Raw genomic sequence first — 26,686 nt, 5'->3', positions numbered from 1 at the left:
TCAAATTTGATTAGTGGCCACCTGCATTTAATTAGCCGCTTATGATATTACATACCTAGGAAAAAATTTATTTTTAGCCTACTTGACCTTGACCTTAATCAAATTGACCTCCAAATTTCCATCCATGGAACTGGTACCAACACAACAAATATTTAAGATTTCAGTCAATAAGGGACCTCTGTTGCCAATGATTATTTGTATTGTTGGGTATTAAGTAAAGCCAACACTGAATAAACAATATAGAAACTTCCCAGCATAACAGATGGAGGAACACTTCAAGTGCCCCTCCATGTATCATTTCGATCACCTAACCAAACTTTAATGAATCTCTGACATAAATAAATATAATGATATATATAAAACTCATATCAGGTATTAGATACAGTTTCATTACAATGCAAAAATATAACATATAAAGAAAAAAAATCTGACTTTTCCTTGAACGTCTGGTATCTCTGATATATATAAGACCAACCACTGTAGTGTAGCCGCTACTTGTCTGTATCCAGACCCACACAGTTCAACAAATAACGCATCCAGTTCATCTTGATCCAGCTGACCCATATCATCATATCTCTCCAACATTACCTACAAAAAAACAACAGGTCTGTCATTTCAGGAAAAATTTAAAATTTATTGATATATCTAGAGCCAAAAAGTGATGATATATTGATACTAACTGGTTACTTACATCATGTCTATATACATGTACTTATAAATGAAATATTGATAATTAAATATCATTGAAATAAAATGCGTATTTTCATTTTCCGTAATTTCACATTTTTATTTCCAATTTATTTTACAATTTGTATATGAAAATTTTGGAGAGATTTTTATTAGGAATTTTTATTTAAGTCTTTTTCTATCAATACAAAATTTATCTTAATCAAGTGGTATGAAAATTAATATTTCATGAGTGGCAGTAGCCACAATTGATATATGATAATTTTCATATCAAAAGGTGGGAAAAAAATCCTGTATTTATAGAAAAAACCTGATTTTTCTGTTTAAATTATATACATTTTTCTCTTTTTTTTATATTACAATTTGGAAGTCCTCCCCTTAAATGTTAAGTATTTCATTAGTTTAGTAATCATTCACACTAGCTCCAGGCTATATTATTTACCCAATTTTCATGATATTGGGAGGTCTAACACATTTTACACAAATGTATGTACAATTATTTCTATTTTACTGTTACCATGGAAATATGACATTGTCTCAATGTCTCTATTTACAAGGCCTGAGATAATTGGACTTAATTTAGCAGTAATTTCTATCACATGTGTATGTCAAAATAACCTCCCTGATGAATAATTGATGACTTACATCATGCCCATTATTTACTTGACATTATAGAATACTATATGTGACATAATGCCTAACTAAAGTTATTACTAAATAGTAAACATTATTTTACATACAGTTCAACAGTTGTCAACCTTAGCTTTACTTTTTTTTTTACTTTTTTATTTATTAATCTATGAATTTCATTTTTTTAAATTAAGAAAATGTATACATACATACAATTTTTGGTTTAGGAAATTATACTTTAATCATGATTGGACAGATTTCTAAGAGATATCACTTTAAAGCATATATCATAAAAGATTATCCAATATTATTTTAAGCACATTATGCCTTAGAAATCCACATTTTTAAATTTCTTTAGAAATGCCAAAACATGATTCTTATAATGTTTAAATCATGGATTTTAGGGCATGTTAGATGTTTTGCAACTGAACATGTTGTTATGTGTCGTAAAGGTAGCAAAAATGTTAACGAAGTAGTATTTGGACTTCAACACAAAATACTAATTCACTATACATGTAATTATACCACAGATTTATTGTAATATAAATCTGTGATTATTCTAATTGGCAACAGAGCTAAAATACTAAAGATAGTTGTTCAGGTATATAGCAAATGAGTATATTTTTAGAAACTGTAACAAGATACCCAAAATAAACAGTTTTTGAGAAGTGAAAATGATATAATTTTTTTCAGGCATAATGGGCTTTTAATTAAAAGCTTAACCATAAAGTAAAGTTTGAAGTTTATTTATTGTTCACAATTGTCAGCTTCCTGCAACTGATCAGAACTGGTGTCAAGTCTGGACCTGTAGTCATGACACAATTAGAGCTCAAACCCACAACCTCTGGGTTGAGAGGCACACACCTTGATTGTCTTCAAGGTTACTGTTACCCTTATAAACCCATACTAAATGCATTTTTTTTCAAGGGCCATAAATGAGCCAAATAAAAGATAAAACTTAACTGGAAAACCCAATGTTATGCACAAGTACTTGAGGTACAATGCATTGATCAATCTTGTAAAGTTTCACTCAAATTGCATTAGTTGAAGAAGAGAAGTAGTTTGCACAAGACTTTAAAAACAAAAATCATTAAAGGGCCATAACTCTGAGAAAAATGTGATTGGGAGAACTAGACTCAGTGCTGATCATTCCTGTAAAATTTAGATGAAATTGCACCAGTAGTTTTTAAGTAGTCCAGACAGACACACCACATAGAAGTACTGAGTGTAATCTCTACTCTGTATTAGACGACACCAAAAATTAAGCTCCAAACAGTATACAGCCAGTGATCAGACAGCATGGTTGTGTAGACTTTCCTGGCTCTATCCTGGTGGCAAACTTTAGGTTCCAGCAGGTTAAGGTTAAATGCTTAAAGTTTTTTATAAGATTTAATAAGATTTAATATACATACCAGGCCATGATCTATGACATCACTGACTATCTCTGGGTTGAAGCAATCTTTATGTCTATAAATAGAAATGATGAAATAATCTTTGGCCATATAGATTCTGAATAATTATTTTTAAACAATTATGGTTTCTATGAATAGGAACAGAATTTACAATTTTTTGGCATATAGATAGAAATTGAAAGAAATATTTTTACAATCAGATATTTAAACAATCTTTGGGCTTATATATAGAAAGAAATTGGAACAATCCATGTTTAAAATAGTAACTGAAACAAACTTGGTGCCTTAGAACAGCACGCATACAAATTCATGCTAATTTTCATGAAAATTTGAAAATGTATATTGTGAAGTAACCAAAAGGAAGCAATTAATACATTTTCAATGCCACTTACAACCAACATAAATTACTAAAAAGTGGTCAAAATATGCATAAATAGCCCTTACTGTTACGCTGAGTATGTCAGTAACGCAATAGAATTATAGTTGTAAATACTGAAAATTCTGTCATTAATTGCACAGAACATGTAAAATATTACTTGAATCTTTTTACATATCCTAAAATTTTAGTACATTTTTATCAAGTTTGATTTTATTGAAATATTTTGACTCATCTGGAGGCAAGCAGCTTTAATACCATACAATAAAATTAATGCTACCATATGAGGACTTTCATTCTTGTTTGTTTCATTTTGGTTCGGTTTTAAGTCGCACCAACAGAGTATAGGTCATATGGTGACTTTCTAGCTTTAATGGTGGAGGAAGACCTCAGGTGCCCCACTTTGCATAATTTAAGGCACAAATGGGCTGAATAGAACCATCAACATTCTGTAACCTAGCTGGATGGCTGACTCATAGTCATATGAAAGACGCTGTCACTGTTCAAATGTACCACAGGGAGAGGCAAGTGGTTTGAAGTCAATGACCTTAACCACTTGGCCAAGGACTTCCCAACTTTGATTCTAACAGTATTAAATGCCTACATTAATGATTATGATAATAAATGTCTGTATTAGTCATTACCTGTTAACAATATCTCTCTGGTACTCAAAATGTAGTCTAGTCCTTTCTATAAGTTCTAACGTGTTTTTCTGCCTTAGACTTTGAAACACGGCACCATTCAAATTTGACCAATTCTTAAACATTTCTTCAGCCCTCAAACTAAAAGTTCGCCAAATTTCTTGAAAATTTTCATCATTTGATGAATACATTTTGCCGTTGACAACAAATAATAGAATTCTAAGCATTGTAGACTCTAAAATCGGGTATAGGTCACATGTCCCTTTGTGGGCAAGTAGCTGAACAGTTACTGTACGGGCCTCTCTGCTTATTGCGCCCTCGATAAGTTCTGAGCAACACAGCTTGTCAAGACTATGAAGTACAAAGTCCTTCTTTATTTTATACTTCATGTTTAACTCTGAAAAAATGATACCTGCAAAAGAAATAAATTTCTTAATTCTTTCCTAGTGGCACTGACACTGTAAAAATGAGATGACAATTTTCCAACAATGAGCTATTTAAATGAACATTACCCAGGGGGCAGACTACAAATCATGTTATTCCCTTATATCATCAGCCTGTGCATTTTAATATTACAATGTGGCCATACCACGTGACTTTTCGGGTACGGAACACGCCGATTTTTCCCCCGATTCAGGTATGTTTTTATTCACAACTTATTTATTACTCAACCGATTTTGATCAGATAAGGCGCAGAGTACCCGTAATTATATCAGCTATCCACGGTATATCAAAATTCTGAAAACCCCTGAATGGTTTTTGAGAACATTCGAGTACAGTTTTCTTTTCATAGCCTGGGCCGAGGGGAACGGTACACACTCATTTGTCATAACAAGCAATTTCTAGCAAGTCATATGTTTTTTGACACTATTTCATAGAAAAATACATGTTAAATCTGATATATTTACTATGTCCAATGTATCGAGTGAATGTAGTGATGTTTTAGCACATTTTCATAAAGTTATGTTGAAATGATACGGAACACACTGTTATTTCAAAAGATACGGTACACACACAATTTCTGTCTTTGTAATAATTCTAAAATAAAATATATCAAAATTTAATTTAAATTATAATGTGAGTGATTTTTTTCATAGTTATACATTTTATTAATTTAAACGAGAACCCAGGGACCTGTTTTGCAATGTATCATAATGCTTCCCAAACCAAAATCGCAAGCTAACATTGCAAGCTTGTCACAAGCTTGCTGCAAGCTTATGTTGCAAGCTTGCTACTGGCTAGTAATTGGAACCTTGCGGCAAGCTTGCGATCAGTTATTTAAAAAAAATCTGACTGCAAACTAGTTAATATTTAAGCTTGCGCAAGCTTAATCGCAAGCTTGCGCATGCTTATTAGCAAGCTTGCGCAAGCTTATTTGCAAGCTTGCGCAGGTTTATCCGCAAGCCTGCACAGGCTAAGGCGCAAGCTTGTGCATGTATAACTACAAGCTTAATGTATAAGCTTGCGCAAGCTTGCAAAAACTGTAAACCCTATTTGGAAAGGGAGCTGCTACGTATACGAACAGTCTCTGAATCCTATGTAACATGCAAAAAAAAAAAAAGGCATTAATTACCATGATAAACTTATTTAATCATAAATTGTAAAAAGAAGCTGATGTAAAATGTTTTATTTGCTACACTAATGTTTTCTTCCAATTAAAAAAAAAAATAGCAAAGAATAAAAACATACATCAATCATTACAAAGTACATGTAAGTAAATTTAATACATATCCTTTAGTCCAAATACAGACTAGAACACCCTACATTCACTATAACACAAACAGTTTTTTTCTAGCTGCAGGTTTTGGTAGGTTCTTGTTTTCTTAGAATCCAACAATTTGTTTTAAGCAATTATTTTGCTCCTAGTCTGTCAGTGACAAACTATTCAATCTTAAATTTGTTTTAAATGTTTCTGATTACTTAAATTACTATTTCTTTTATCGATGTCCATTTTTAGTCCTCTGCCTGTGTTTCCTAGAACTTCTTATGGTTGTGCTCACCTTTAAAGATAAAATTCATAATTAATTAAACACAGATGAGGTAATGAATTATGTTTTATTGCATATATGCAGTTATATTTCATATCTTTTAATAACATCAAATCTAATGTTTCAACAGTATTAACTATTAAATATTAACTATGCTTATGCATTTTCAAAAAATACTAAAGCAATGCAGTATATCTTATTTCAATATGCACAAATGTTTAAGAATTTCTCTGTATAAGAAGTAAATTTGTGACAATATTTATTACCCAGTATGTATTTTTTCAAGAAAAGATGTGGAATAGAAAAGTATTGAGATTTAAAAATATACCTTTTCAGGATTAATACTGCACATCATTATTAAACACTGCCGGTAATTCTCACAGTCAGCACTTATGTCCCAGCCTGCAAATTATGTATGTATAATGTAAAATATGATTTTAGATTATTCCATTGAAAACACAACACATACATGTAAAATAACAAATGATTATGATGACCCTGTTCAGCTGTACAAAACTACTGATTGTACCATTTGTGTCCTATTTAATCAAATTTATTTAATTTTTTTAATTTGCAGGAAATGAAAAAGATCTACTAACATGCCATTTAAAGAATATACACAATCATTATAAAGAAATCATTGAATAATTTATATTTTACAGATTATACATGTATAGATTAAAAACAATTATCAGAAAAATAAATGCATGAAGTTGAAAATATAAAAACAACCTTGATCTCTTGTTACAAATGTTGATAGTTTGATATATAACCTGTTTCTGCATTAATGTAACTTAAGGTTTATAAATACCTGATTCTGTTGTATATCTTCTTGTCCCAGGTGATTCTGATTGTTATCATACCAATACTAAACACTTTAAAATCTTAAACAAAACAATATCTCCAAAACTGCTAAATATCTGTAATGATATTGAGTTATTTTATATTCATATGACCTTTAACCTTAATACTCATTTCTGTAAATTTCCACTGACCACGTTGTGCCTGTAGAATGTTATATCTTGGGGAATTTCCCGCCAATGCATTAGTCCAGATAATAAAACTGACTAGAACACACTTGTGTCTCTTCTCTTATTATATTCACATTTGTGAATCGCATTGACCAACTTTAATAGTATATAAGATATTCAAAGAATATTACATGGTGTCAGAATTTATAGTTGGAATTATAAGATAACAAAATATGGAATTAACAGGACTTTCTGTGCCAGTTATAAACTGGGAAGCGTCAAATCTTCCTGAACAATGGATTAAATTCCAAAGGCATGTGGAACTGATGTTTACAGGGCCGCTCAAGAACAAAACTAAGAAAGAAAAAATATCATATTTGTTGATCTGGGTCGGTGACAAGGGCAGGGACATTCACGCTACATGGGAACCCTTCACTGGCGATGATGCTGAAAATCTTCAGAGTTATTATGATAAGTTCAAGGCACATGTGCAGCCGTCCTTGAACCCGATATTTGCGAGGTACAAGTTTAACAATGAAGTGCAAGGCACTGACAGTATTGATGCCTTCATCACAAGACTAAGACTAAGTGCAGCAGATTGCAGCTTTAAAGACAAGGACGAAATGATCAGAGACAGAATTGTTTTTGGGACAAATTCTGGAAAAGTACGAGAGAAGTTGATAAACAAAGGCGAGGGATTAACACTCGAAAATGCTATTCAAATCGCACAAGCACACGAATATGCACAGAAACAACTTCAATCAATGGCAGCAGCTAATGATGTACACCTGGTTAAGCAGCACAAATCAAAACATAAAGGATACAAGAACCAACCATTTCAACAACCTAAACAACAACAACAACAAAGACATTATCATAACACTCACAAACAAGATGGAAGAAAACCACTGTACTGTCAACGATGTGGACAGAACACTCATAGACCAGGGTCAAAATGTCCAGCTGAACATTCAACGTGTTACGCATGTGGAAAGCAAAATCATTTTGCAAGCGTTTGCAGATCTAGAAATAAAAACGTTGACAATGTGAAGTATTCTGAATACAATTATAGTGACAACGTTCAATCGGAAAATCAGGATTATTACGTTGATATGGTAAAATTTTCATCTTCTACTCCTGATCGTGCCTTTGTACCAATTAATGTCGGTCCTTCCCATATTCCTGTTAAATTTAAGATAGATACTGGGAGTGCGGTAGATATTCTACCATTGAGCCATTATGAGAAATTAAAGATAAAACAACCTCTTGAAATCGCAGAAAATAGATTAACATCGTACACAGGCAACATGTTACCTGTATGCGGTATAATAAATCTGCAATTGCGCTACAACAACAAGACTAGCGAGTCATTATGTTATGTTGTTGATAGTCCGACAGTCCCGCTGCTAAGTTTACAATCGTCTGTAAACTTAGGCCTGATAAAGCTCACCTATTCAATAGACAGGTCAAATACAGAATTAGATAAACAAAGGGTCATGTCAGAGTATGGGAACTTATTCCAAGGTGTAGGGGTTATTCCAGGTGAATGTACACTTCACATTAAGAGTGATGCTGTTCCTGTAATAAACGCACCTAGGCGAGTGCCGGAAGCTTTAAGGGACAGGCTTCACGAAGAACTCCAGCGCATGGAGAATGATGGAATAATAACTAAGGTCACTGAACCCACGGACTGGGTAAACTCCCTAGTCATTGTAGAAAAACCAAAGACAGGTAAACTCAGAGTTTGCCTTGATCCAAAAGCTTTAAATGAGGCTATAAGGCGACCTCACTACCCAATGCGTACTATTGACGACGTTACATCAAGACTGACTGATGCAAAATACTTCAGCATTCTTGACATTACACACGCATACTGGAGCATCAAACTTGATGAACAGTCTTCATTATTAACAACCTTCAGCACGGTATTCGGCAGATACCGTTGGTTAAGACTCCCATATGGCATATCTGCATCGAGTGACATATTCATGCAGAAAGTAGATGAAATTTTTGAAGGATTGCAGGGTCTAACAGCCATAGTAGATGACATTTTGATATATGGGAAGACACGTGAAGAACATGACGCAAACTTGCGTAACGCCCTTGAAAGAGCACATTCCAAGGGAGTAAAGTTCAATCCGGAAAAATGTATAATCGGGGTAAATGAAGTCCCATTCTTTGGTCACCTTATAACATCAACAGGGTTAAAGCCAGATCCTAGTAAAATAGAGGCAATTATGAACCTCAAAATACCAGAAAATAGACAGCAACTTGAAAATGTTCTTGGTATGGCAAATTATCTGCAAAAAATTCTCTCCAAACCTAGCAGAGGTCACAAGCCCCATGAGATCCCTACTAAAGAAAGATGTAGAATTTGTTTGGGATTTTTCCCAGACAGAAGCATTTACGAAAATGAAAAACATAATCACAAGTACCCCTGTTCTTGCATACTTTGACCCAAAACAGAGTGTAACTCTTGAATCTGACTCTTCGATGCGTGGGGTCGGCTCAGCCATCATCCAAAATGGCCGCCCAGTTGCCTTTGCTTCTAGGACATTGACAGAGACTGAATCTAATTATGCTAACATAGAAAGAGAGATGTTAGCAATACTGTTTGGTTGCACGCGCTTCCATCAGTATGTATACGGTAGACATGTAATTGTACACTGCGACAACAAACCTATTAGCTCAATCATGTTGAAAAGTTTGTCTGCATGTCCACCGAGACTTCAAAGAATGCGGTTACAGTTATCAAAATATGACCTTGACGTACGCCACGTTCCTGGAAAACAAGTACCAATCAGTGACTTACTTACTAGACAACCGCTTCCAGAGACATTACAATTAGAGGGTCTCGACTTACATGTATATACAGTGTTGAAAGGGTTACGCATAACCGATAACAGACTGGAATCAATCAGGCATGAAACTCAAAATGACACGAGCATGCAGATTCTGAAGAGAACTATTATTGACGGATGGCCAGTTTCACGTGCAGACTGTAAACAAGAAATAATTGAGTTCTGGAACCACAGGGACGAATTGTCGTCTGTAAATGACCTTATATTCAGAGGGCAGAGAATCGTCATACCTATCTCTGCAAGAAAACAGGTGATTGAATCAGTGCACCAAGGTCACATGGGTGTAGAAAAATGTTTACAAAGGGCTAAAGATGTAATGTTTTGGCCTGGTATGACAAAAGAAATCACAAATCATGTTTTAAAATGTGCTTTATGTCAAAAGTACAGGTATTCCAACGCAAAAGAACCATTAACTCCCCACGACGTGCCGGACCGACCTTGGCAAAACATTGCCGCTGATCTCTTCTCCTTTGACAGTAAGGACTACTTGCTGACTGTCGACTACTATAGTAGATACTTTGAGGTAGATGCTCTACCTAACACACAAAGCATTACTATAATTAGAAAGCTAAAAGTTCACTTAGCAAGGTATGGCATTTGTGACAAACTTGTCACTGATAATGGGCCACAATTCTCTTCTGAAATATTTTCAGATTTTGCAAAAGATTGGGGGTTTTCCCACATAACATCCAGCCCACTCCACCCTAACAGTAATGGATTGGCCGAAAAAACAGTGTCGATTATTAAACGGATATTCAGGAAAGCTCAGGAGAGTAACCGAGATCCTTATCTCGCGATACTTGAGTACAGAAACACCCCTCTCGAATGTGGCTTCTCCCCAAATCAATTACTAATGGGTAGAAGAACTAAATCTATTCTACCTACCACAAATTCTCAGTTACAACCCAAAACAGTAAATTGTAAACAGGTACGCGAAAAGATGCAAAAAATAAAGCAGAAACAAAAAAGTTGCTATGATAAAACATCAAAGCAACTACCCCTTCTTACACTTAATGAGTATGTCCGCATCAAGGTCAACAAAACATGGGAACCAGCAAAAGTGATAAAAATTCACAATGACCGATCCTACTCTGTAATAACTCATGCAGGTGGCATTTACCGCAGAAATAGGCGAATGCTTAATAAAACTGAAGAAACTTTCCCAGAAATTCAGGAATTTTCCCCCAACATTTTGGCTAATAACCCTCAATTCACTCCCTCAATTAATGGAAAAATTTCAGAATCACATGATGATGACCACTCATTGACCTCCAATAAGCCCAGCCCAATTGACCACTATTATCACACACGATCAGGCAGGGAAGTGAAATTGAACAAACGATATTATAATGAGAACATGGTGAACAATTGAAAAAAAAAAAAAAAAATACTGAGTGTTTACCAATAAGAAAACATCACAAACAAAAAATAAACTATAAAGAAAAAAAATATATAAATGTGGAATATATATGGAATAAACACATACTTTGTTTGATAAACATATATTTGTTTATATAAACTGATTACTTAATTGATATTTAAACATGTGTTATTCTAACGTTATTTAAATTGAACCATATTCCTTTATGATTTATTAACATGTGGATACCATGCAGCTATGTATTTAAAAAGAGGGAAATGTAATGATATTGAGTTATTTTATATTCATATGACCTTTAACCTTAATACTCATTTCTGTAAATTTCCACTGACCACGTTGTGCCTGTAGAATGTTATATCTTGGGAGATTTCCCGCCAATGCATCAGTCCAGATAATAAAACTGACTAGAACACACTTGTGTCTTTTCTCTTATTATATTCACATTTGTGAATCGCATGGACCAACTTTAATAGTATATAAGATATACAAAGAATATTACATCCACTTTGCTGACCCAGAAATCTTAGAATTCAAATTTTACAACAGTTACTGTAAAACTGGACAGGTCTATCATTATGTAAAGCAGGGTTAATCTACTCATCATTTTAACTTTCATTCTTTATTTGAGCGTAAAAGAAAATATCAAATAGCTAATAGATATATAGATTTTAAAAATCATTACAAATTCTTGTACAAAAAGATTGCAATGTCCTTCTAGACACATTGTGCATATGAAATTTATAATGTTATCTCTCCCCAAAATAATCACATGGAACAGTCTGATCTGTCGGAATGACCAGGGAGTAAATTAGTCATGCCCAGATGGTGGGAAAATGCTGGTCAATGAATTTTATCAAGGCTCTGATCTGTGTAGCGTAAAATCTCAGTGGATGTTACGAGTATTTATTTTCCTAAATAAAAGCAATATATATATTGATTAATTTAATATAGAATATATATGAGATTATTTCATGCACTGTTTTTGTTTTGTTAATTTATTTATTTATTGTTATCCATGGACAGAGATACCCTTTTCCAACTACATGAAATGTATAAAGAGTCAAATTTCAATCATTTACAATAACTTACATTAAAATAAATGATGATTTTATATTTTCTTCGTAAATTTACAATATTGAGCTGAATATATAAAATCAGATTTCTTGTTATTTTTACAAGTTTTTTCCAGCATACTTAGAGAAAGTTTAACACATTTCCAACATCAAAAAAATCTAAGTTCCACTTTCCATGCTATATGGAAGTAAAGTCCATGGTTTTCCAGTCTTTTACCACAATTGTCCAGCCAATTTCCAGCCTATTCCAGCAATGCTGGAAATGGCTGGACAAAAAAAGTCCATCTAGCATGGAAAAAATACCGCATTCTCCATGAATGTCCATGGAATTCCATGCTTTTCCATAGTTTTCCAGCCTCTCTTCCAGGCTTACCCTGGAAAATCTACACCTGGTGAGGCGAGAAAAATAGTTTCTTAAAACTCTGTATATTACCGACTTACAGTTAGCCCTCGCCCATTCAAATCGAGTACATTATATGAATAGGCGGAGTCCATTAAATCGGCTCATTTAACATATTAATTTAATACATGAAGTTGAGTTACAGCATTGTATGGTAAATATTTTGGCAAAATTTTAACAAAATAGGGTGATTTCATTGGCAGGCAAACTTTAGCGTGGTAATCTAGTTTAAACTAGTTAATTATCACTGAAACTATCATTTTTGGAATTTTTTTTTTAATGTGTACACTTTTGACAAAAATTTTCTAAGTGTTTCCATTACTTTAACAAAAAAATTCTAAGTGTAGATTTGTACAAAATTTTTCTAAGTGTCTACTAATTGCAAGCTTGCGGCATTGCAAGCTTACATCAAATGTTCGCAAGCTTGCATGAATTTTAAACAAGCTTGCAATATATTTCAACAGTCATCGCAAGCTTGCGCAAGCTTGTTGCAAGCATGCAGCAACCTTGTATTTAAGCGGTAAGCTTGTGACAAGCTTGCGGCAAGCTTGTCGCAGGCATGCATTTTGGTTTGGGTTACTTTTAATGTTTATATGTATTTGTGCACTATATTTCAAGAGATCACGCTTAACATTTACAACCTCCATGTAATTGTCCTATTTAAAATCACCTAGGGTATGTTAAACACTTCGATCTTCACAGAATCAGGTAGTTGGGCTCTATAGAAAGAAAATGTTGTTATAAAATGCTATGTTTATTGTTGTTTATTGTTGTTTTTTATTTATTTTAGTTTAAGTGAAGTGATATATGTCTTTTTGCTTCATCCTAAAAAAATAAAACAAGGTCATGACCTAAATCGCTGAAAAGTATCATTACTTGATAACAATTTATATATATTTATATTTTGTTAATAATAAGCAAGTCATTAGGTACAATTTTGCAATATCATGGTAATGTTTAATTAAATCAAATCACAGAAGGCGCTGAATATGTTTGGGTCTCAGAATGTCAGAAAGGTGAAGGCTGTGAGATTGTAAACCATTTGTTTTTGTATAGTGCCACCAATGTTGTTTCAAGTGTCATAACTAGTAAATTGGCTATAAGGCTTATTGCATCACTGACATGTAATATATTGTTTATTTGGCTTAAACAATTAAAAACAAAGACAAAAAAACATGAGTTGCCTTAACTTGGATTTGAACTCAGGACATCTCTCTTCCTAAACGAGCGTGTAACCCCTCGACCACGGGGAAGTTATAAGAAAACAGCCTGAAGAAAACCATATCATTCTAAATTAGGGTTTGTAACCCTTATTAATTTTGTTTGACACTGATGTAAATAATCATGGAGCTTAATATTACATGTATATCTGTAAAGAATTACACAATATTTGAAATCTTTGACCAATCGGGAACTACTTTTTCTTCTCCCGAGAAGGCTTGAAAATTAATGCGCCCGTCATTTGACAATCTTAACACAGTGATCCCCCCTTATTTTTTCAGCGTAAGAGTACATATAAAGGTAAGTAACCGCTTCCAGGGGTTCGGACTACTTTCTTATTTTGCAAATAAGCATATCAGAGCCTGAAATTTCGCTACCATTATTTGTTTGGTCTGACGACCCAAACAAATAAAAATGTAGTCGCCATTGCTTAAATTTTTAATGTTTAAAGGCATGAAGCTTTAAAAATAACTTTTAATTCATGTAATTAGGTCAGTTTTGGTTTGGTTTCACGGCTCATAAAACTGACATTATCATGTGGCGACTTTCGAGTTTTACAAGTGCCCCTTTGGGTATAAATAAAGGAACGAACGGGCACCTGAGTAAAACGACCGACATTCTGTACTGTAGTAAGAAAACTTTCTCACATAAAAAATCGAAACATCGAAGTCACTTGTGGTCTCGTACCTACTTCATGTAGTATATAAAACAGAATGCAGCCTCCAAAATCCATAGCATTTGATTGACAAAATGGGTATTATTAAAATATCATTTTATTTTTAACACAAACACGCAAGCACACATATCCATGAACTCGAGTGTTAAATGCATCTTAAAATGAAAGTCCAAGATAGGCATAATTTTACCAAATTTCCTAACATGTATATCCTTACATGTATATGTAGTTCAAGGTTTCTTGTATAAACTACGTTACGTTATATAACAGGCCTTGTTCCCATATGGGTTCTTCAAATTATCAAATTATTAATTCTGATTGCACGTAAAACTGCGAAATATTTGTCCATATGTAGATAATTTGATAATTTAGATACATGCAGTTAGTTTGGGACCCTGGCAGATGAGTCTTATTTCCAACTTACTCCTTTTTTGAATAATCCTGTTTACATCAAACTGTAGGCATAATGATACTTTGCAAAACAGGTCCCAGGGTTCTCGTTTAAATTAATATAATGTATAACTATGAAAAAATCACTCACATTATAATTTAAATTAATTTTTTTTATATATTTTATTTTAGAATTGTTTCAAAGACAGAAATTGTGTGTGTACCGTATCTTTTGAAAAAACAGTGTGTTCCGTATCATTTCAACATAACTTTATGAAAATATGCTAAAACATCACTACATTCACTCGATACATTGGACATAGTAAATATATCAGATTTAACATGTATTTTGCTATGAAATAGTGTCAAAAAACATATGACTTGCTGGAAATCACCTGTTATGCCAAATGAGTGTGTACCGTTCCCCTCGGCCTAGGCTATGAAAAGAAAACTGTACTCAAATGTTCTCAAAAACCATTCGGGGGTTTTCAGAATTTTGATATACCGTGGATAACTGATATAATTCCGGGTACTCTGCGCCTTATCTGATCAAAATCAGTTGAGTAATAAATAAGTTATGAATAAAAAACATACCTGAATCGGGTGAAAAATCGGCGTGTTCCGTACCCGAAAAGTCACGTGGTATGGCCACATTGTATTACAGGCTGCTGTAATATCATAATGCACAAGCTGTAGATACCACTGTTGAACCACTGTCCAAACAGACCTTTAACATTTCACAGTTAATGAAATTAAAAAGTACCATAGTCAGTTGCTTATAAATCAGGATTACCTGATCAGATGTAAAGAGCTTCAATTTAATATCATAACCATGAATTTTTTTTTTTAAATTAAAAACATGTTTTTTTCACAAAAATTGATTACATGGTACATAAACTAATTCTGTAACAATTCAAGATATTATCGAATAAAAATTATTGCATGATATTTTGTTAAACAAATCTACATCTTAGAGTGAGATATATTCCATATTGACAATAGATTAGGAAAAAATATAATTTATATCTCACCTCCATCATGACAACCGTTAAAGAGAGTGGGTGGTAGAAAGTCTCTTGGGCGACCCCCAAATGATGGTGATTTTTTTAACAGCCCTTCTTCAATTCCTTCCAATGAACAAACGATTACAGCTGGCTTCTTGCCAATTTGTATACTGTATATGTCTCCATATTTCTCCTTTAAAGAAACATAATGTAATGATTATCATATATTATCATATATTATCATATATTATCATATATTATCATATATTATCATTATATTATCTTATATTATCTTATAATATCTTGTAATGACAGGTTTTTTTTTCCAGGATTTTGGGAACATGACCAATACCCATGGAATTGGGAATTTCAGCGATGTTTTGTTAAAAATTTGGAAAAAATGCAAAACTTAAATATTGCAGTGATAAAAGGAAAGCAAAGAATCTCTGTCTAGGATGGCATCTTCAAACATTTAAGCACCTTAACAGTAAAGAAGACCTTATTTTCAAAGATTTTAGAATTTGTTATTCAATATTTTTATTTTGTTACTTTCAATTGGGATTTTTTTTTCTGAGGATAGGGAAAATAATATACTATTTCCAATTAGGAATATGACCGAATATCGGCTATAAAATAAGCCAAAAAAAAATCTCATAATGATATTCAATATAAATTACTATAACAATCATTCAATGAGTACCTCCACTGTGTATAACTGATGACACAAAAATGCTATTGTAACATTTCACATTGTGTGTGTACAGAGAATAAGTGAGACTTGAAAACATCTACCTAATGATATATTATGTTTCGAACCAAGTGGTAAATCCAAAATGACAAGTCTTTTCAGTCCAATTTAAAGGACCATTATGCCCTAAAAATGCTTAATTTTCTATTTCTAAAAAGCTTTCTTATTTTAGGGTATTTTTATAGTTTGTAAAACTAACTATTAGCCAATAAACAGTACCATCTTTTTCTTTTGTTGCTTTTTTGGCAATTAGGACAGTTAAAAAGAACTTTAGTATTTTGTATGGAATCCAAAATACTACTTTGTTTACATTTTGATTCATGTTTAATATGAAAAAGAAGTTAATATTTATTTGTTTCTGAGGCATCATGTGCCTTTAAGAAAGTGTATACATGATGTACCATGAATCAAGGCAATTTCCAACACATTGAAACTTTTTTCCCTATCAATAACTAAGTTATAACAGTATAAAAATAGGAGTTTATTTACAAATAATGGCATGATGGTGCTTAAATGCCAACATTCAAAACGACCCAAGACCCATTTGTGATAGATCGGAAAGCAACACCAGAATTGTGTACCACTCTCTCAGGTACCCATTCACACCTAGGTAAAGTAAATTTCTGGTTATTAGCAGAAAGACTGTTTCCTTGGTTACGTATGAGCTCCTTTTTCCTGAAACAGGGTCCTTGCTCTTGCTCTTTGACCACTGAGCATGCTTGCATCATATTCCTATCACTGGATTACAAATGTAGAATGATTTATAAATTGTCACAGTTTAGACTGTTCATTATTTTGGGGAGAAAATGTGTAAGTGACCAGATAGCTCATTTGGTAGTCCCACAGAATGGCCTTTTGATGGTCTCGGGTTCAGGGCACAGTCAGGCTGCACATTTTTCTCACCCTGTGACATAAACATGCCTATTTAATATTATTCCATTATATAGAAATGAATGATTAATTATACCTTTAATCTTGTCAACCGTATGTGTGCATTGGTTTGTAGAAACTGGTTACTCCCAATAAATGGATAGCAAATAGGGCCATCAGGAAAGTCCTTCACGCGGCTCTTTAAAAGATACACAATGCTCAGAACTAATACCAGCAGAAGGAGAAATATCTTGTCTGGTTCTATACTCCATTCTGTCATTATTGCAACCTACAAAATATAATATGACTAATTTGTGTCACAACAGAATGATGGTAGTTAAAAAAAAAAAGGTGTTGATATTTTGTTATGCATATTTCTTGTACATGTTATCATATTAAAAGCATTTGATTGTGTCCTGTTAAAGGTAAATACATCCAGATGAGCCAAAATATTTCAAGAAAATTAAACTTTATTGAGAGAAAAATCACTGAACTAAAATTTTAAGATCAGATTGTGTCCTGTTGAAAGCTACATGCCTCGAGATGAGCCAAAATATTTCAAGACAATCAAACATGTACTAAGATTTAAAGAAAATTTAAAAAAAGATTTAAGATTAAAGTAATAATAATCTACATGTTATTTAGGATTAAGAACTGATTATGCAGTATTTATCACCATATTTCTACAGCTTTATTTATATAGTTAGGGCTTTATTTGCTTATTTTGACCTATTTTATTATTTACATGAGTTGCAAGTGTTTCAATATGTAATTTCTTTGTTTATTTCACAATATTTCAAGTTTAAATACATTTTTTTAATTTTCATGAAAATTAGTATGAATCTCGATGCTAGCTGCTTTCAGGGGAAATGTGGGAAGGGTAGATTAAGTCATGTAGAGGCCATGTTTTACTTGAGATGGAATGACTTAGTAATTTTCATGAAAATTACCATGAATCTGGAGGCATGCTGCTTTAAAACTGTACAAAAATTAGCATGAATCTGGAGGCATGCTGCTTTAAAACTGTACAAAAATTAGCATGAATCTGGAGGCATGCTGCTTTAAATCTGTACAAAAATTAGCATGAATCTGGAGGCATGCTGCTTTAAAACTGTACAAAAATTAGCATGAATCTGGAGGCATGCTGCTTTAAATCTGTACAAAAATTAGCATGAATCTGGAGGCATGCTGCTTTAAAACTGAACATTGAATCAGCCAATATTATCTGAGACAAAAATTAGGCTGATCAAACTCCGAAAAAACTCCATAAAGGGTTAAACTATCCGCAACAGAAACAAAACTACTGTAACAAGTACCTATAACATTTGAACGATGATGTGAAAAAAATTGCAAAAAATCGCACGTACCATTTTTTTGAAAAATGACATTGATTTAAGGCCCCAAATCCCGATTTTTGAGAGAAATAATAATGTAAAAAAGGCCTTTTATAACGCCTATATGCCTATAGTATTACTGTTAAAGGCTTTAATTCTTCACTGTTTGTTTGAACTCGTTAATAAAATGTATGATTGGCCTACTGTGGGTATTTTTCATGCTGTCTAAGCATTTGTTTACTTTTTGACGGGGTAAATAATGTACCCCACCCACTATTTCATACAAATGTTGATACAGCAACTTAATGGAAAATATACCTTATACTTTGCATTTGCATTCAATGTGACCAAATAAACAATAAAATATCATCATCTTTATCAATGTAATTATTTTTTTTTTTTCATTCCTATATCTTAACGATGTTAACATGTACAATATTTATATGTGAATGTCGAATAGTTCAAATGGCAATAACAATTGACATATATGAAATTTCTGGTGGGGTTTTGTCCATTCTATAAAATTTTGAGTGGTGGGGTTTTAACTGGTGGGGTTTTGTCCGTCTTCCGCGCAAAATATTGGAATATATTATTATATTCATATACCAAACTTTACATACATTATTATAATAATGTCATACACACATTATTAAAATTAGAATAAAATAAACAATTTTAATCCATTTAAATGTAATGTAGATCCAATTACAGACAATCTATGAATTACATTTATATATTATATTATACAAAACAAAACATATTAAACACCAGAACATATAACATTATGACAAAGTATTCAATTAATTATTGGTTTTGGTTAATAATAAAAAAAATATGTGTTCAAGAGCAAAGTCTGAATCATATATGAATTATACTAAACATGCATTGTTTATTTCCAATTATGATGTCAACCACACATATGAATTATACTAAACATGCATTGTTTATTGCCAATTATGATGTCAACCACACATATGAATTATACTAAACATGCATTGTTTATTGCAAATTATGATGTCTACCACATATATGAATTATACTAAACATGCATTGTTAATTGCTAATTATGATGTCTACCACATATATGAATTATACTAAACATGCATTGTTTATTGTCAATTATGATGTCTACAACGTATATGAATTATACTAAACAGGCATTGTTTATTGTCAATTATGATGTCTACAATGTTAGTGAGTTTATCTTTTGAATTTCAAAGTGTGTATTATGTTGTATATCTTTGATCATTGGCAACCCCCAAGTTCAAAAAGTTTATACTGTCTATGAACTTTGTAAAGGCATCCACGGTTTTTGTCATCATAATCTTGTCGGCTTTCCCTTTTTTTTAGATATTATTGATATACAATCTCCAAAATGATATAAAAGCTTCTTTTTCATATGAGGAATAGAGTATGCACAATCACCACAAAGGTTTTCCATCATTGTGGTAAGTTCACCAATGGTAAGAATAACTCCCTCATTGTCCTAAATATATTTAGTTACGCTTATAAATGATTCCATAACGTCAACTGGGGTTCTCTTAGGACTTATCTTTTGTTTCTTAAATGGACTAGTACCATCTAATTGTTCTCCTGAAAAACGTTTAGGTATTCCTTTACCAGTTCGAAAATTGGAGCTACATGCTTGGTGATAGATAGCATCTGCTGCTGGTAAATCTATCACATGGGAAATTCTACCAAATACCTGCTGGGCCAAGTTGTCATAATTTCTCTTTTTGATATCATTGTCAATTGTCACCTGAAATTCTAATTCTGTGACTGGGTACACATCGTCATTACGACTTCGTTTTCTTTGATTTGCACTAACTTTAATTAATTTTGCAGGAGAACCACAAAACAGACAATTAGTTTTAAAATCAAATTTGTAATTTGACCTGGTATAAGGTTGCAATTCTGCTGGGGATTTATTGTCAGTAATTTCTTTAAGAGTTCTTGGATGTGTGTAATTTCTTCTACAATCTTTATGGATATAGTCTCCAGGAATTACTCTCCATTCAGCCTGGTTTTTCTCAGCATATGCATTAATTGTTACACAGCCTTTTTCACGCAGTTTAGCAGAGATACTCTTGTCGTCTGGATCAAGCTCTTCCTTGCAAATTGGACAATCCATCTTCTGTTTAATAATGAAAATATCAGGGTTAAGTGAAATAATTACACTTTAAAATAAATTAATAAATAAATAAATATGTGTGATTTCCATGTGCATCCTATATTTTAACTGTTAAATATGTTATTATGTTAAATATTACTAATATAATAACATGTACAAAACAATGTATATAGTTGATACTGAAATTTGAATTTGAATCGAAAATCAAAGTTATTTGATTCATCAGTATTTTTAAAAGATTTATCAAACCAGATCATTCTATTGTTTCATATCGATTTTACCATAAATATAATTTGGCATAATTTTGAAACAAATTAGCATGTTAAAATTACCTTCCACTTAATTTATGACATCCAAATTAATCATGTACCTATCACTCTTTTAGGCTCAATGTGCTTTCATAAAGATTGTGTGTTACTGTATCCTGAAAATTTATGAAAATAATCAAGGTTTGCGCTAAAACTCTTATTTTTCCTTTTATAAATTCTCAAATTTAAAGTATAAAATCAATATATATTTTTCAAGAACAAATATATGATACTGAGTATTTATAAAAACAAAACTTACTCACCTTAGCTTATATTATTTTCACAAAATATTGAACTCTTTCTATAAATGCTGTCTATATAAGTTTTTAAGCCAAGATTTCCAAGTCTATGATAGGGCAACAGTCATGTGAGGGCTTTAAATGGCGAAGCCTGCGACATGTCTGTAAAAGAATTAAAATATTGTTATTTTATTATGTAAACTTGTTGATCATATTTGACATAATTTGTAATAATTACAGTGTTACTATATATGTAATTTAAAAGGTATATGTTTGTAACTATAGTAAAATGAAGCGTATGAATAAACTAAATTTCATATTCAACACACAGAGTTAAATAATATATCTACTGTCTACGTACTATTCATTATATTCCATTTATAGTTGACTCTTGCATATCAACATCTTTTCAGAACAAAAGGAAGCACTACAGAGATTCAGTCAATGTAACGGTATATCTGTAAATTAAAATGAAAGTTCAAAATGTATATTCAATTTTGTTGTTCACGCTAAAATGCGAAAAAACTGCAGCAAGATTAGTCAATTGTTGAAAATGTTGATGAAGTTTAGTGAAAAATCACTATCACTGTTAAATGCGAAAAAAATGTGTTATAATTTTTCTTTATTTAAACGTACTTTTGACCCGTATCCGCTTCCGTAGTTAAACAAAATAACGAACGTTTGCTTACCGGAACAATATTTTTTTTGCCAATAAATCACTCTTTGCGTGATAATTCTTAGTTTGTACAAAAAACAAAGTTAATATAAGCATAACAGAGATAGACATACACCAGAAACCTTAAATATCTGCCTACAGCCCCGTGAGACATAACCAAGGTCATCTACATGCTTTGAGTTCTAAATGTTTGGAAAAAAATAATTTAAAAGAAGATTATATGAAATGCATGTTCTGCATTATATTATCTTTTCAAGACCATCAATAATTTACCTTTTTCTGTCTCCAAAGGCAAAACATCTGTGAAAACGTCGACTGTTTACACTTTCGAATTCCTCGCGCGTGCGAACTTCTGCTTGGAGAGCAACAAAGGGAGATAACAAAAATGGCGTACGGTATACGGTTGTGGCCATTAGAATTTTTTTTAGAAATGCTGTTTTAAAAAGTCAATAATTTCAAAACCGTAAAACGCTGAGCACGCGATTTTTTTATTAAATAGAGAAATACAGAATCCCTAAAGAAAGCCCAACACGACAAAATTGAAAATGTTGCAGGCTCGGTTTGATTGAGCCTGTTCATGGACGGTACTGGAAAGTGCAAGCCACCGCCCACGCCCCCCAGCACCGGCCCAAGCAGAATTCAACATTTAAACATGAAATAGTAAAAGTTTGAATTTAGAAACATCCGCAGATGTGTTCATACGGCGGTTATCATAGAACCTTCAATGTGACACTTCCATGCCATTCCATGAAAAGCGGCGTATGGTCCCCAAGTAATAAAAAGCGTGTGCCCTAAACTAGAAAACAATGGGCAAAACTAAATAAAATGGAATTTTGAAAGGGGATCAGAGGTTATGAAGCCTGCGTATCACAGATAAGACGTCAAAAGACAAATTTAAAAAGCAGGCAACATATCCTAAGGGTGATTCAACATTATTCAAGTAGGAATATTGGAACCACCAATATAGAAAATGCCGAAAAGTTGAAACTAAAAATACCACAAGCACAACAATAATGTCGGGCTGAACGATCTTCAACTCTTATCTATACATGTTCTTTCGTGGAGCGTACTTTTTGTTTCTGTTGCTTATAGTTTAACCTTTTTATTTACTTTGATTAGACTAAATGTAAAATGTGCAGAATATTCAAATAATAAATAGGTAATGTACATGTACGGGTGTATACAGTTTTATTATAACTAAGAAATTTGAATATTAATTTAAATGGGGTTAATTATTGTTTATAAAATGTAAACTCCACTTATCTAATGAGAAAAATGCCTAGTATGACAAAATGAGTATTTATAAGTTTTAGGCATTGATGCGGTAATCTGAAAAATAAAATCCCATTTCACAGTTGTCTCGATTTAGTATTTAACCTGCATTGCAGAGGGTAAACATTTAGTGGTGTTCTCACTATTGATTGTAGCGGTTTCCGTTCAGCTACTTGATTTTCTCGGTGAAATTGACAATTTCAAAGAGAAAACTGAGAATTAATTACTGTATAGTACAAAATTGATAATAATGTCCTTCACTACATGTATAATCTTACTTATGAAACAAAAGAGAAATGGTATATTAAACGAAAATTACCTTTGACAGGTACTCGCTGCTGCGGCTGCTGCTGATGATATAAACAATACCACTAAACACGGTATTGAACCGTATACTTGGCCCCGCCCATTAATTATTATAGTCTCCGCCCCAATAATGAAAGGTTTACGGATAAATGAATGAAATATCTTGGGTTGCTCTACAACATTACTTTCACCTAGAATAAATCGATACAATAAAAACGTTTAGCTTTAAAGTCTTAATGATTTTGAATGACGGCGAGCGACAAAATGAAAGTTATAGTACCGTACCACAAAAAGTACGGGATGGAATGAATAACGTTATGTGCAGTTGCATCGCTACATGTATATTAAATCACGGATTTATGTAATAATTATATAAATCCGTGTTTAAATCTACTATTTTATTCCATTTGTTTATTACGGACTTATCTTTATAAAAAGCACATTTTACCACTCTCATGTAAATATTGTATGATAACTGTACACACCGCTATATTTTATATATTTAAAAGTCAAACCATATCTTAATATGGTTGATAAAAATTAAGTTCAGTCCACTTAAAGCTAAGTACGTACTACATTCCTTGTGAAACATAAAACTATATACTTTTCAACACGTGACAGTTATATATACTTAGTTTTACTTGAAAGAGGAAGATCATGAATATGATATTTCTATATGAGCTATGTTGAAAAAAGTGGGATTCGAAACCAGGACCTTCATTTTTTTAATATTAATAATGACAAATTAAAGATCTAGATTATCAAAAGTATTTATATATAAAAATTCTATGCATGCATGTATCAATGTGCATTATCATTATAATCATTCACGTGAATTATTTAAAACATCATTTATTTAAGTTTATTATCATAATTACTTTGCCGAATATTATCTTTTCATAAAAAGAGAATATTATACCTGCGGTGCATAGAAACCCGGAAAACACCGGTTTTTCTATGCATCCTTATACAGTCCTGTCCATGACCCCATACGTCCAGAGTTTTCTTTAATATAAAACGTTATCCCACCGTAAAAAACGTTTGTGATTTCCTACTTTTTCATTAAAGAATTCCACATTTACAAGATATTTGTTAAATTTGATATTATATGTCACAGAATATTTTGTGTATTCCCACCACAACACCTTGGAAAAAAAAGAACAAAAGCAGCCACTATTGATATTGAGGTACATGTAATTAGATCAAGGATCAAGGTCTCAGTGAAACCTTATGAAGGTCAGCAACTTGAGAAGTATTAAGCCTAAGTTTGTGAAACACTGTATTGACATTACACAAGACAAGCAGACGACCCCAATTGATATAAGGTCATTGTCATAACTCAAGGTCATAGTGATACTTTGTAGGATCAGGCATTTAAGAAGTATTAATAAGCTTAAAACATAAACTTGATTGGGATTGGACATTCCCAATGGCCAGTAGATAATTATTTACTCTTACTGAGTTTTGAGGTCATTAGATCAAAGGTCAAGGTCAAAGTGACAACTTGTCTAATCTTCCGTAATACGTTTATGAAACTAATCACATATATATATAGATACGCATTTATGTTAATTATGCAACTATGGCAGGCAAATGAAATGGGGACATGAGTATCCTATGAACACATCGTCGCCTTATTCTAAAAATGTCCTAACTCCATTTTTACCAAAAATGAGATAACTGCACATTTATTTTAGTATTAGTTTGTTCTATCTCCAAAACAAAACATGTAAAGATTTACGTCATACTTTTGTAGATATAGCGTCTCTATTTTGTTCTATGTCCAATGGAAAGCTTTGCTGTTAGCCTTTTTTCGTCGTATCTCCAACACATGTAACACTTTTAGGCTAATCTTTCGTGCCAGCCAATCAAGTTGAAAAATATATGTCATGTGACCTGAAGGGGCCTGACAATATAATTGTTCTAACTCCAGTGATAACAACAACAATCGTATCTAAATCAGCCAGCTAACTAGGAAAGTAACAGTTAAAAAATGATTTCTGAAAGAATGTAAGTAATATATTTTAGCTTTTATACGTTTTATAAGTGAACTTATATTTTGCATTAGTATTTGTTTCATCTCGTATTTATGACTCTTTTATATATATTTTCTCAAAGTTTGACAATCACATAATTTCGGATAACCATATTCGGATATTCGTATGAACTATTTGGAACTATTTGGAGTATCGACCATTGTTGTTGTTTAATTGTTAATGCTATTATTTTGTCCATTTCAGGTCAGACTTACTTATATTATCAGACGTTGTCCTTAAAGAAATGGTGTCTTCTTAGAACTTGTGACTGCAGTTAGTAGAACTTCCACAAAACTATGGAATTTTTATATCAACAACATCAAGTCTGTGGGGAAATTTTGACTTGCCATCAGTTTAGGATAAATCATTGTTTCAAGTCTTAAAATATTCACAAAAGATTTAGATATTTAACATTCCAATAGGATCGGAATACCACTGTCTTGTCTAAACATAGATTTTAAGTTTGCATGCGAGCGGGTCATCAATGATTATATTTATTAGATAATAGCAGAATTCTTAAAGCACAATACGGCATGATCTAAAATGTTGCCGGCTCGGTTTGATTTAGCCTGTTCATGGACGATATTATTAGAATGTCCAGTTAAAATCTACGTTGTGCGACAAACACCAAAATGTGAGATCGCAAAATTCACTGGATGTAAAATCTTGAAAACGACGATTTTGCAATCTTGAAAGATTGTTAAGAACTTGAGCAGATATTTTTTCATACGCTGATATTAAACCACAAACAATACTTGAGACTTTGAGAGGCGGTATAAATGCATGTGGTGTTGACTTTAATTGTGTGAATTAAAAAAAGTGTTCTTGGTAATATAATTTGGATATGTATTCATTTAATCACAATATTAGAGATGGTTACAATGATTTCATTTTTCATAATGGTACAAAATATGTCAGTTTGTTTTAGCAAGTTCATTGATTAAAAATTTTATGAAATGTTTGTTTTTCTTTTTTTTATGGCACACTTTTATATTGTCATTATCGAGAAAGGCCCAAGTTGGAGATCACGTCAACGAATTTACACTTTGACATAA

General features: G+C 32.4%; 2 protein-coding genes across 2 annotated transcripts in view; both read right to left on the bottom strand.

Moving 5' to 3' along the window:
- LOC132723153 (cytochrome P450 1B1-like) overlaps window positions 1–23,910 on the bottom strand; it is a 32,888-nt gene extending 8,978 nt beyond the window's left edge. Inside the window, exons 1-6 of the mRNA XM_060707827.1 lie at window positions 23,609–23,910; window positions 17,427–17,618; window positions 15,739–15,904; window positions 3,750–4,158; window positions 2,730–2,784; window positions 433–588 (exon numbers count right to left, since the gene is read on the bottom strand). Of these exons, the coding sequence (XP_060563810.1) occupies window positions 433–588; window positions 2,730–2,784; window positions 3,750–4,158; window positions 15,739–15,904; window positions 17,427–17,609 (969 nt within the window). The 5' untranslated portion in view covers window positions 17,610–17,618; window positions 23,609–23,910. The remainder of the gene's footprint in view (window positions 1–432; window positions 589–2,729; window positions 2,785–3,749; window positions 4,159–15,738; window positions 15,905–17,426; window positions 17,619–23,608) is intronic.
- On the bottom strand, window positions 20,035–21,770 carry LOC132723149 (uncharacterized). The gene is made up of 2 exons (XM_060707825.1): window positions 21,127–21,770; window positions 20,035–20,797 (listed from the first exon to the last, which is right to left on the bottom strand). Exon 2 carries the CDS (start codon window positions 20,792–20,794, stop codon window positions 20,150–20,152), a length of 645 nt encoding a protein of 214 aa, XP_060563808.1. The 5' UTR covers window positions 20,795–20,797; window positions 21,127–21,770; the 3' UTR covers window positions 20,035–20,149.
- Window positions 23,911–26,686: the final 2,776 nt, after the last annotated feature.

The sequence above is a fragment of the Ruditapes philippinarum genome, unplaced genomic scaffold (genome assembly GCF_026571515.1).
Source record: "Ruditapes philippinarum isolate M1 unplaced genomic scaffold, ASM2657151v2 ctg1745_1_1_1_1, whole genome shotgun sequence".
NCBI classification, from domain to species: domain Eukaryota; kingdom Metazoa; phylum Mollusca; class Bivalvia; order Venerida; family Veneridae; genus Ruditapes; species Ruditapes philippinarum.
The sequence above is the reverse complement of the archived record's forward strand: the minus strand, read 5'-3'. Positions and strand labels throughout refer to the sequence as shown.

What these genes read in the sequence shown, in the direction of transcription:
- LOC132723149 (XM_060707825.1), bottom strand. Translation starts at nt 20,794, where the DNA reads ATGGATTGTCCAATTTGCAAGGAAGAGCTTGATCCAGACGACAAGAGT.